Source organism: Pelophylax lessonae (assembly GCF_965119305.1).
Source record: "Pelophylax lessonae genome assembly, chromosome: 4".
NCBI classification, from domain to species: domain Eukaryota; kingdom Metazoa; phylum Chordata; class Amphibia; order Anura; family Ranidae; genus Pelophylax; species Pelophylax lessonae.
In genome coordinates, this window is record NC_138771.1 from 632,804,702 (window position 1) to 632,817,729 (window position 13,028).

At 44.0% G+C, this 13,028-nt stretch overlaps 1 protein-coding gene across 1 annotated transcript in view; it reads left to right on the forward strand.

Moving 5' to 3' along the window:
• Positions 1 to 3,740: 3,740 nt before the first annotated feature.
• The window catches only part of LOC309552873 (vomeronasal type-2 receptor 26-like), a gene marked incomplete at both ends in the record, with an annotated part of 31,103 nt that continues 21,815 nt past the window's right edge, over positions 3,741 to 13,028 (forward strand). The window contains 2 exons of the mRNA XM_082253784.1: positions 3,741 to 3,870; positions 4,246 to 4,343. Of these exons, the coding sequence (XP_082109910.1) occupies positions 3,741 to 3,870; positions 4,246 to 4,343 (228 nt within the window). The remainder of the gene's footprint in view (positions 3,871 to 4,245; positions 4,344 to 13,028) is intronic.

The window sequence follows — 13,028 nt, forward strand, 5'->3', positions numbered from 1 at the left end:
TATTGCTGTCTGTGCCCCTGTTAGGTAGATTCACCCTCACTATTTGTCTTGTTTGCTGTTATCATTGAAAATGAAAGTAAAAGATAATCCCAGATTTTGGGTTGTCCCAAGAACAGTAATGGAGGGGAAATTCTCCTATGGGGACACTAGTTCTGGTGACCTGAGGTCCCCAAGGCATTCCCTTAATTTGCAGGGATTCCCTCTCACTTCCTGTTTTGGCTATGGAACAGGAAGTGAAGGGAATACTCCCCAATGGAACACATAGGCAAAAAATAAACTGACGGAGGTTATAGCCCTCCCCTTCTCTATCCAAAATGAGACAGTTCCATACCATATCGTTTTTTTTTCGCATGGGGTCGTCCCCTCCAAAAATCCTACTTCTCCTTGATTAGAGTCCGGAGTTTGGATTTTAAGGGGAACCTCACACAAAAACAAAGAAAAAACAACATAGGGTTCCCGCCAAAAAATCCATACCAGACCCTCATCCTAGCATGCAGCCTGGCAGGCCAGGAAGCATAGGGGACAAGTAGGCACCCCTTTCTGAACCACACCAGGTCACATGCCCTTAACATGGGAAAGGTACTGTGCCAGGAGTGCTTCCATGTTGATGGAGGCAAGGTCTCTTCTCCACATTTCTGGCCTATTGAATGTGAGGGTTTTCAGGGAGGGGAACAAAAAAAAAGTTTGAACTGAATTTGGATTGTAAAGAAATGCTATCTTGAGTTTGGGTTGGGATGAGAGCAAAAGTTTGGGGTTTACCAAAACTTTAGCAAAGTTTCCCTTATCACTGAAATGCATTAGAGTCAATTGTGAAAGCAATATTACAAAAAAACCTGTTGCCAGAAAATTTATTTCAACAACAATCTTCACATGATTATATAGCATACTTTAGTATATTTGTAGCACCCTCATAGATAGGTTGCTAGGATGTTAGGCTAATTTAGCTCTTTTCTGGTCCCCTAGGTAACCAGTGCAGCAGTAGTTGTTTGCTTTGGGCTGTTCTATGTTTTACAGGCTGCAGGTTTGATTGTTCTTCCCTCTATTCTAGATATTTCCAGACCATAGTGTGATGGAAAGTCAAATAAGGATTTAAAAAGTATCCACCCCCTCCCTCCTTGCTATGTCACAGCTGGGACCTTGATGAACACGCAGCACACTCCAGCAGTCTGCCCTCTCAGCTGGGAACTCCTCCAGTAGACAACACAATCTGAATATTTATTGGAGGTGTGCTCAGTAGGTGGCTGAAGAGCACATAAATAGTGTAGAGCAGCCATGTATTGTCCTACTGGAGGAGTTCCAAGCCTAAAGACTGCTGGAGTTCTGCTACATGGTCTGAATAACTCAGTTTGAAGGGGTCTGACTGTCCAGTGGCATTAGCCTCTCCCTCACTCAAGAGGGTCTGGTGGATACTGGAAGGAGGCATCCGGTAATCCTATGACAATGTGATTACTGACCAGAGCTCAGGGTCCTAGTGACTGTGTGCTGTTTCCTTTGTCTGGAAGAGCCAGTGGATATTCTGACTGGAACAGCTTCTACAAAGGAATTCAGTTCTGTCTACAGAGCCCTGAGCCTGCTATTGGCTGGCACCATCTTAAATGGTATTACAGTAGCCCCAACATACCAGCTATCACTCAAGTGATACTGGAAAGCACTCATCATTGTTACTCCCTAATCTGAGCTCATTGGATAAAAAATCCAACTGTATGGTACTTTGGGAAAAAGATCCCCAACTGACATTCCCTATACTCAATGGCTAGGGGCGATAAAAGCAAACACCAAATCATCAGCATGCACAGACCACTGGGACAACTCCCAAAAAACTATACATAGGTGGTATATGACCCCCTATGTTGGAGCAACTGTAACCAAGAGGGTAATTTACTTCATATCTTATGGGGATCCCAAAAAAATCCAGGTATCTGGAACTAAATTTCTCTACTAATCTTTTTTTTTTTTTTTTTTAAATCAAGAAAAAAAAGTTTATTGAGAAATCGCACATAGAAACAAATATTGCAACAAACAGATTGGATCAAAAGCACATCTACCACTAAAGGCACAGAATCGTAGACAGATCTCAGCAACAGAGCCAGTATACAACATGAATCAAAGAACAGCCTGAACCAAAAAAGAAAAAAAAAACATAACGCAAGGCAACAGTCCCATAACCCAGATCAAAGTCATTCCCCCCAATCTAACCTCCAACGGTCTACCCACCCCAGCAATTAAAGTAACAGATGGTCTAGGATCAGATCCGTGGGAGCCATCCCCAAAGAGCTCAACCAGACTCCCCAGACTTTCCGAAATTTGGCCGGGGCACCCCTATGCAGGTAAATGTATTTCTCCAGGCGAAGAGTGGTGCCCAGTTGCTCCAGCCAGAGTCTATATATAGGAGGTTCCTTATCAATCCAGCGTCTAAGAATAAGTAGTCGGGCTTGAAACAGAGCTAGCGCCACTACCTCCAGTAAGTAGCGGTCATCTTTAATGTGATCCAGTATACCCAAGAGGCAGTGCTTAGGACCCAAAGGAATCGCCAAGCCCAGAACTCTGTTTATAGTGGAGGTCACTGAGGTTCAATACCGGTGTAATTTCGGGCATCTCCATAGTAAGTGTATAAGGTCCCCCACATCCCTCTCACATCTATTGCACATATTGTCCGGGCGGAGACCAATAGTATGCAGTTTCGCCGGGGTATGATGTACTCGTAACAGGATATATAATTGGGATACCTGATGGGAAACATTGAGTGAACATATTCTGACTGACTCCAAGGCCCCCTCCCATTGCTCAGCGGGTACCTCCCCCACATCCCCGCACCATTGTCACACGCCTTCCACGGATATCTGTCTAAGTATGAACCCAATAAGGCTGCATAACAAGCTGATATAAAGCCCTTAGTAGAGGTATATTGCTCCATAAGGAAAAATACCGGAGTGGAGGACAAGCTGGAGTGGGACAAGGAAGATTGAGCTCGGTATGCATGCCGAAGCTGCAGGTAATAGTACTTCATATTATGTGGCAAGGAAAACCGAAGTTGCAATTGCTCGAAGGGCAGTAGCTCCCCATTTAGCAGGATGTGTTTAACATGGGACATCCCATATGTCAGCCACCTACCAGCCTGATCCAGCTTGTCCAGCTCAGGGTAAGAATGATTATGCCAAATGGGACTATAAGAAGTGTATCCGGTAACCAGTTGTAGCTGTTTGGCCTAATCCCAGATCTTCTGAAGAAGTCTATAGGTAGGGTAGAGTTTATTGGATTTAGCAAAAAGTTGAGCCTCCAGCCCCTCAGGAATGCCAGTGGCACCCGTAAAATATCCCATCAGTTTCAGAGCCGGACCGTCCCCCGTCCCAGCCATCGCCCCATCCAGGTGCTGCGGCTGAGAGGCTAAATAATAAATCCAGGGATTAGGGAGAGAAAGGCCCCCCAAATCCCTAGGCTTCTGTAGTTGCTCAATCCTGATCCGGGCCGCCTGCCCCCGCCATATAAGAGTCCTGAATAACGTGTTGACCACCCTGAATATTTTCAGCGTGATAACCACTGGGGAGTTGTGCAAGAAATACAAGAGCTGCGGCATCAGAACCATCTTAATCAAGTTCACCCGTCCCGCAACCGATAACCACAGCTTGTCCCAGACCTTAATTGTATCACGAAACCGAGCAAGGAGCGGGTGCACATTCAAGCTACAATAGTGGAGCGGATCCGCAGAAATCACTACCCCCAAATATTTAAAGTTAGCTACCATGGGGACTGGACAGAGCATACCCAGGAGAGGATCCACCGGTTTATCCAGCAGCAGTAAGGCCGACTTGGACCAATTGATAGTGAGGCCAGAAAATCGGCCAAACTCCATTATGGTGGTCATGGTAGCTTGTAAGGAAGCCCCTGAGTCCCCAAGCATCAGGAGCATGTCGTCCGCATATAGCAGAATCTTCTCCTGAAGGGGGCCGAAGTGAAACCCATCTATGGTGTCCTGCGATCGAATGGTAGCCGCAAGCGGCTCAATAGCCAACGCGAACAGGAGCGGGGAAAGTGGACATCCCTGTCTGGTGCCCCTCCCCAAGTAAAAGTGCTCAGATATTCTGCCACCCTCCCTGATAGAAGCCTGCGGACGGTAATAAAGCAGTCTCACCCAGGAGATAAATAGAGGGCCAAACTCAAACTTTTCCAACACTGCCCATAAATAGTCCCATTCAACGCTGTTGAACGCTTTGTTAGCATCTAACGATAACAACACTCTGTCCTTAGTCCTGCCTAGCCTTGATAAACTGACAGTGGCTAATCTAATCAGAAAACCCAGCAAGCCTCAGGAAGATAGACAGAAGTCTAGTTTTTGTAACTTTCAGGTAGGAGTAAGTCCCCTGGTATCTGAGACATTGGAGGTCGAGGCCATCACAGCCTGGTCTACTCATCAAATTATATTTCTGAAGGTTATGCAATTTATGGGAAAAGCCAGCTACTATCAGAAGTGTGTGTGTTTTCATCTTCAGTACCTTAGTTAAGCACTTTACTGACCTAATGAAATAGAAGCTGCCTGGGCTGGTGTCTTGGACATCAGAGTGTAAAAATAACTTTCAGTCCTTGAAGGAGGCACTGGCCAGTGCTCCTGTGGTACAGGTTCAAGATATCAAGCCCTTGGGCTTTTTGATATACAGGCTGGAACGCAAGCCGACCGCAACATGCTAGCAGGGAAATAGGAGACACAAAAGGGATACTGCAGATCCTTGGAGGATTATTTTTCCTGATACCCGCAAGCAATCAATACAAATTGCCCAGTGCCAGGAGCATTTAAGATATATTGCACTATTGAAGTTTTTATACTTTGCGAAAAATATTTTAAGTTATTCTTATAAGTATTTATACACAGCACTTTAAAGATTACCAGCGCCTTTTTACCATATATTCATTACCTATTTATTGTTATTTAACAATTAAAAGGGCAGCAGGTTTTAACATCTTTTAATTAGGGCTGGGCGCCTTCACAACTTTTTTAATCATATTTTTTTCTATGCTCTTTCCCTTATGTTATTGTTATGGCGAATTTTGTTTTTATTTGATTTTTTTTTTTTAGACAAAAAAAAACTGTTGTAAGTCATCCGAGAGTAGATCCCAGTGTTTTAATCTAGATTCAGTAAAAGCTTGGCTCCTTTGGTTATCCTAAGTTCCGGGTTATAATGAGTTTAGCTAAGGTCTACCAGGACTGAACAGTACAAATCATAGTAACAGTAAAGCCCAAAATCGCTACCAGGAGCTCCAGCTGCTAAATCCCCTTATGACCGACACTGTAATCCGCACAATCAACCAATCACCAAGTCCTGCTCTTGTCCAAATTCAGGTTGCATGAGGCCAATCATCAATCAAACAATTCCCCTGAGCCCAGGGTCTCATGGCCCTGCGCTCACCCTGCACTCTCTGGAGAATGCTTTAGAGCAGGATTTTTCAACCCCGGGTTCCATGGAGCCCTAGGGTTCCTCCAGAAGATGCATGGGGTTACTTGAGCAAAAGGCAATTTCTGCCTCTCAGATAAGTTCCCAATGACACCATTGATCTTTTAAGTTATCTGTACAGGGGTAATTCTTCTCAATGGCCACAAATGTAAGGACCATTTTTCAGACTGACCGTCAAAATAAAGTATCATGAGTTGTAGATATACAGTAGAATTTTAGCAAAAGAGGCCAGAAAGTTATTTCATGGGTTCCTCTGTGTTGAAAAGGTTGAGAATGGCTACTCTAGAGAGAGGAGCCACGTCATTTTTTCTCTGCTGCATTTATAATCTGTCAACTGCCAGAGAAAAAAAGGATGACGAAGACCTGTGATATCATAGAAACAAACTGAATGTACATAAAGAAGAGATATGTATACTTAATTTCTAAATGATTGGGGGGAACGTCAACTGAGAGAGGGGACGAATGAGTAAGCCTTGAGTTGAGCCTTAAAATGAAACTCATGTGACCTCAGGAGAATCCAACCACCACTCCACCTTTTCGCACATCATTACAAAAGTCTTAGTCCACTCAGAGCATGGAATAATTTATGAACAACTCTTCTTAAATCTATTAACCTAGGATGCTGGAACCCAGGTTTATCAAAATGCATGTGTTACTCACTAAGCCAGGTAGCCTTATGAGTGGAAACTAAAAGGTGAGAGCTTGTGGAAAACATTCCTGTCCCCCAGCAACTTTTAATCACTGAAATTAACTACATTAACTGCAAAGAATATGTTCACAGGGCCAGTAAATGGTTCCTGATCTATCTTGGAAGAGTCATGAAGGTATTTCTATGGACATCCCAATAGGTGGTAAACCTTATAGGCAATGTTTAGGGACATATGAATGGACCTTTGATGTAAATTAACACATGTGTTTTATGGTTTTAAAAAAACTACTAAATTAAAGTCTTTGATTCAGTTTAGGATGAAGTAAGGCGAGAATAGAACACCATCTTTTTTTTTTTTTTTGCAGGCTTCATTAGGTAGTTACACCTTCATTATTGGTCCTGGGGACCATTGTTTCCATTATGGAATGTGTAATGGAAACTGCTGGAATATTTAAGTCCCTTCGCTGTTTCCAGTGTTGACCCCATCATCTGAAGCCAAATATGTAGTGTAAGGTGGGCTTTATTAAAGACAAAATGAAAGCCTTTGTGGGTTAAAGTAATAAGACAATATCAAACAGCTTAATGACAAACACATGAATAAATACTTTGATAAGCAGATATAACTATAACTATGTGGCCTATCTGAGATCTCAAGGCTAAGCTATGCCACTGGCCAGTTGGAGGTCTGAGCACAGTCTGTTGTCATTATGTCAATGGGGCTCATGAACTCCTGTTGTAGTGCTCTTTTTGAGTGGCAGCAAAGTGTAAACAAAGGCAACTAAGTCCCTGAGCAACCAACAGAAAATTATTCTAAACTTTTTTTTGCCAATAGGCCTCTCACAACAAATGCAGGTTCTGGTCTGTCCTGGTGGGTCTGGTTGCCACACACACACACATACACACACATATGAGCTCTCTCTTCAAGATGGCGGTAACTAGATCTGTGTGGGGCTTTCTCCCTCTCTGGAGTTTTTGGCCCTCTCCCCATCACTGAGAATAAAGGTCTCTCTCTGGTCTCTAACCTTCAGTGGCATGGCACTGCAATGCAACTCAGTCACCCTTTTGTAGGCGGGTCAGCCCTCTATCTCTCCACAGCACAACACAGGAGTAAAGCAGCTCCCTCTATCTGCAGCTCACCACAGCATTCTTCTGTAGCACTCTCTAGTGTGTTCTAGAAGTAGTTTAGGTTTGTTAGTGTAGGTGTTGTTAGAATAGTTAAATTTAGTTAACTCAGGGCTATGTCTGAGCTCTGAATCTGGGTCAGGGTTCAGCGAGTCAGGGCTGGATGACTCATCCTGACAGCACCCCTGATGCATCCACCTGTTTCTGGAACATTGGAGAATGTTCTAGAGCTTGTGGACAGGAGGTTAGAAAGAGCTGCCTGGAATATTTATGAGGCCTCGGCCAATTTCCAGTAGTGGACTGGCAGGGGATAGAGTTTACCTCGTAAATATACATGGCTCAGCAGGGGCATTTGGGTGGAAGATGGAGATAAAGTGCTGAGAAGGCTGTCGTTGGCCCTCAGGGGTGCCTCCTTGTCGGGGGTGGGGGGGTGGGGTGACCTTGGGCTGGGATCGGGTGCTGGAAGGATTATGCCACAACACATGGAAAGAAGTCCTTCCTGGAGGAACAGGAGCAAGAGAGAGGACAGCGTGAGTAGATCAGCACTGCTGTGGACTAACAAGGAGAGAGACTGCCACATGTAGCCAATCTTCCTTAAGACAGCGGTGTGCTTAAGTCTTCTACCTTCCCTTGGAGATCTCCTGTGAGTCAGCCGGATTGGCTGGTGAGAGTCAAGCCGGGTGGGCTAGTGAAGAGTCAGTCTGGAGGACTGGTGTGGAGAAGTTAGCCTGGAGGGCTAGTGAAAGGGGCTGCTGCAGCCAGGAGGGCTGGGAGTACCTGAAGAGGTGGTGCTGGGACCAGTGACCACAGGAAGAAAGTGATGTGAAAGTACAAGTTCTGTTACGATACCATTCTACACTTATAGGGGCTGCAAACTTTTGCCTGTAATCTGGCACTGCTACATCTGACTGGAGCCTATCAGATCATCACAGAGTGACATAGCTGGAACAAGAAAGTGAGTGCTGGAGGAAGAAGTTGGAATAATATATATACTGTATATAGGATGAATGTCCCTGATGTTTTATTGCTGAAGTTAAGTGGGCATCCCATAATCTCCCATCCCTATCCAAGTTATTAACCTTCAATAAATAACAAAAACAAAGTCACAGACTGTTCTCTGACTCTGGAGTTCCTGTGAAAATTTGGTTTGCCTGGCTGTGTAGGAGTGGGGAATCCAGTATATTTGTGGCTCTTTAGGGGTGTGCATCACTCCTCTGCACAGCACAGTTCAGCCCGCTCATTGGAGCTCTACAGGGAGGAAAAGGGAAAGGCTTGTTCCCTGGCACAAAGAGATGTGAGGAGGACATTGAAAGAGACATCTGGTGGCTGGCAAAATGCTCAGCACCAAATCTGGAATGGGGGGAAGCACAGCATGGGACATACCCTAGTACCTGTGATCATTACTGTCACTGACTGAGCCCTATTGTTGAAGAAAATGCTGTGGTTGCAGACTTTTTTAAACTGTTGATGAGGAACAGAGAGAGAGATCACCCCAGGAGTTTGTGAGAGGACACTGGCCAACCATATTACACCCTGTTAAAGAGGAATAGTGTTCCCCGTGTGGGTCATAGTGCAGATGCCTTCACACGGGTTCAGAGGAATTTTTATCCAGAGCACTCCAGTGTCAGATTTTGTCCCCAACATGCTGACCAGCAAAGAAAGGGGTATAAGCTGCTGGACTAATATTGTGACATTACTCCTCTTTAGGCAAGATTACCGCTAGTATAGGGTTTAGGGGTTACTTTCTGTTACACTTGTATGTTACCAATCATTTATTTTATTTGCCATGTTTTACATATGTGTTTTATTTTTACTGCTGTTTCAAATTCTTTAAGCTTTTGGGGTACTGTAAATATTTGCAATGAATATTCCCCCTTCAGCTCAAGGTGTGTAAGAGAGAATGGTGTGGCTTGAAGAGCCGTGGGCACTGAAAACAGGGGGATGTATTGGTCATTAAGAAGAGATACATGGAGTTACTGTTAGTGAAATGTACGCAGGTGTTACGTGTGTGTTTATCTATTACTGGGACTTCCATCATTCTGGTAATAGATCATCCCGCAGGACATTTGCCTCTAGGTCTGCTTCATCCAGGACACCTATTATAACATTAGTGGAGCAGAGGGACATTATTATTATTGGTCCACTGTGCAATCCTGCAGGATGCAGAGGGTTTATAAGACTGCTATAGCTAATGGGAATTTCAGTGATTCTCTTTGTAAAGAGCGAGGAACTCAATAACATGGTACTGTAAGTAAAAGGCTAACACTGCTTCTATTGGAGTCCCGAATCAACAGGCATGCTCTGATTTGACATTTTTTTAAATCTCTATTTGAAAATATTTGTGTAGGGAAAATTCCAAATTATATGATTACTCCAGCATTATACTTTATTCGTAAAGTAGACCTAACATCAGACATGTTTTTTTCCTGATAAGTGATAGCATAGGTGTCTCACTTACAGGTTTTCATTACCTCTTTGCACGGCTTTTTTTCAGGGGGATCGCGGGGGAACGCAGTCCCGTTACCTCCAACACCGAATATATTTATGTGTAAGGGGTGCTGGGGTGTGCTTAACTGTCTATTGATGATGGCCGCTGGGGTATCTATTGTCGCTAGTGAGGATCTATTTTTGCATAGAGGTCTATTGTTTCTGGAGGAGGATCTATTACTGCTGGGAGGGATCTTATTTTTCTGGGGAGTCAGTTGTTGCTAGGAGGGATCTACTTTTGAGAGAGAGGTCTATTATTGCTGGCTGCTGGTGAATTTAATGTTACTGCTGGAGGTCTATTGTTGCTGGGGTGGTATTTTGCTGCGGAGGGGGGGGGCATTATTGTGTGGGTGATCTCTTGTTTCTGGGGGGGGGGAGGTTCTATTGTTGCTGGCTGCAGGGGATCTATTTTGCTTCTTTTCTTGTTTTATTTAACACGTTCCATACAAATTTCTTAGCACCACAGGATGATTCTTGGTTCTCTGTGCTCTAAAAGGGGCGGTACTGGGAGGTGGGTAGGAAGTGGGACCAAGGTATGTGCTTGGGGGTGGGTAGGGGGCGGAGACAAAGGGGGAGTTCCTGCACCTACTCTCTGAGAAAAAAAGCCCTGCCTCTTTGAGAGATACCAGTACTCCCCCTGACAATGCCTTCCTATGCCTTTCTACACACAATGCCAGTGCCATCTTTGTTCAGTCATCCTGTAAGGCCATCATCTACTTCTGGGACTGAGATGCCAGCTCAATCTTGGTGCCTGTGCAATTCTTGACTCACCTTGTGTCTGGGGAGAGGAGACTAAGGAGTTGCTTCCAGCTATCTGCAGCAGATTGATGACATAATTTCAGCCTCTGAAAAGTCACTGGACTGGGGCTAAAGGATGGCTTTTTCATGATAAAAAATAGAACTTTTCTAAAAAAAATGATACTATTTCTGTATATTGTGTCATGTCAGCAATGTACTCATGCTGATTGGTAAAGCTACTAAAAGGTCATCTTTAAGTAGGGAAGGGTCAGATTCTTTGTTATTTTTTTTTTTAATTGCTATTTTAATTTCTCCCTTAATTTCCTTTGTTGAGAACCACTTGTAGAAACTTCCTCTTGGCTACAGGTGGTCTGGTCTGATTGGGGACCCCTAGAAACTGACAAATATGATTTATAAAATATTATGGGATGAGCAGCAGTCAATCCATGGCCAGGGATGAACAGAGATATGGAATTCTATGTGGAGAGAAACATGTCTCCCCACGTGGACTCCAGACACCACGTTTATGGTGACAGATGTACTACTGCCTATGTTATGCCCCCAACCAGGGCCTTTAAATGTCAACCATTTTACATTCACCAGGCATTTGCAGTATGGTGGTCTAGCTAGTTAGAGTAACACTGTACTGAGAAGATAGTTAGATAGGACATTTTTGGGGGTGAATAACTGATTTTTACTGCTGCATGGGACATATTCTACAACATTTACAGGATAGTAGCACTTTGAAGAAGCAGAGCCTGACAGGGAGGGACTAATATTTTTTGAGTCAATACATTTGTATTAGAATATGAAGGCAAATATACACATACAAAGTGTGAAACAATGGACAACAAATACAGTACAAAGCAGTACAAATTAAATAGATAGGAAAGTAAACGATACCAGTGATAAAGTCAGAGGAGGTAATGGCTGGACTTGCCTTAAAGGGGGATTCTCCTGCTCATCCAAATACTCCATGGCTTACAAAATGCCTCATACTTCATAGCATTCATCGCCAACATGCGTTCAAAGGCATAGTTATGATCAACCATTTTTTCCACATCTGAAAGGTTTTGAGCTAAGGGGGGATTTCGGAGTACCAGAGAGCTGCAAGTAGAATGTGGGATATGACTGTTATCTGCCAAGGAGGGAATAGATCTATTCCTGTGTTTAGGAGGACAAGGGCAGGGCTAGGTTTGGTCAAGATTGCCGTACATGCGGAGATTAGATGGAATGTTCGATTCCAAAAGCTAATGAGACTGGGATATTCCCAAAAGGAGTGCAAGAGGTTTCCTACCCATCCACAATTGCAGGCAGGGACTAATATTTTATAACTTCTTTATTAAACTACTTTTACTGCTCATTGCTCTGTGCTTCGGGCTTATTTTACTACATTTGCAAGTGCAGTGTATTAGACATGCTGCTTGCCTGTAAACTATATTTATCATCATCATCATTGCTTTGTGTTGTAGGGTTTTTCTCTACTACATTTGCAATTGTTGCATATTAGATCAGGCATTGAGCAGCACTGCTGCTGATAAGCACAGTATAGCCATGTATATAAACTGTTCATCATTGGTCTGTGCTATGGTGAACACTATACTACATTTACAACATATTATAATCAGGGCTTTTTTTGCTCTGCAAATAGGTGCAGGTACTCCCCTCTTCTGAGTGACCCCTTGTCTCCACCCCCTACCCACCTCCGAGCTCTGTCCTTTGGTTCCACCCACTACCCACCTCTCAGTACCCCCCCCCCCTTTTTGAGAATACAGAACCAAGTATCATGTAGTGGTTCTAGGTCAGGGGTGTCGAAACTACGGCCCCCCATCTGTTCAGGAACTACAATTCCCATGAAGCATTGTAAATCTCTGACATTCACAGACACAACTAGGCATGATGGGAATTGTAGTTCCTGAACAGCTGGAGGGCCATAGTTTGGACATAGCTGTTCTAGGTAATTTGTATAGAATTTGTTAATGATAACTAGAAAAGCAGTAAAATAGATCCCCTGGAATCAGCAGCAATAGACCCCCTCCCCCCAACAATAGATCCCCACAGCAACAATAAATCCTCTCCTGCAACAATTGCCCCCCCCCCCATAAATCCTCCCCTGCAACAATAGACCCCCCCCAACAATAATAGCCCCCCTAGCAACAATAGTTCCCCCAAGCAACAATAAATCCTCTACTGCAACAGTAGCCCCCCACAACAAAATGCCCTCCGGCAACAATAGATTCACCCCAGCACCAATAGGTTCCCCGACAGCCAGCATCAATAGGCCATTCCGCTCACCCCACTGACCCCAGCACCCCTTTGCCATTGCATGCATTCTAACTGGAGGTGCCGGAACTGCGTTCCCCCGCGTTTCCTTGCGTTCCCGCTGAAAAAACGCCCTGATTATAATACACCAGGCATTGAGCACCCGTGCTGCGAAGTCATTGCAGTATAGTCATTTTGTAAACTACTGTAACCATTTGTTGCTGTGTGCTCTGGGGCTTATCCTACAGCATTTATATAATTTTAAACATTTAATAAAAAAAAATAAAATAACTGTATACTGGTGTTGATTTTTTACACCACGTTTG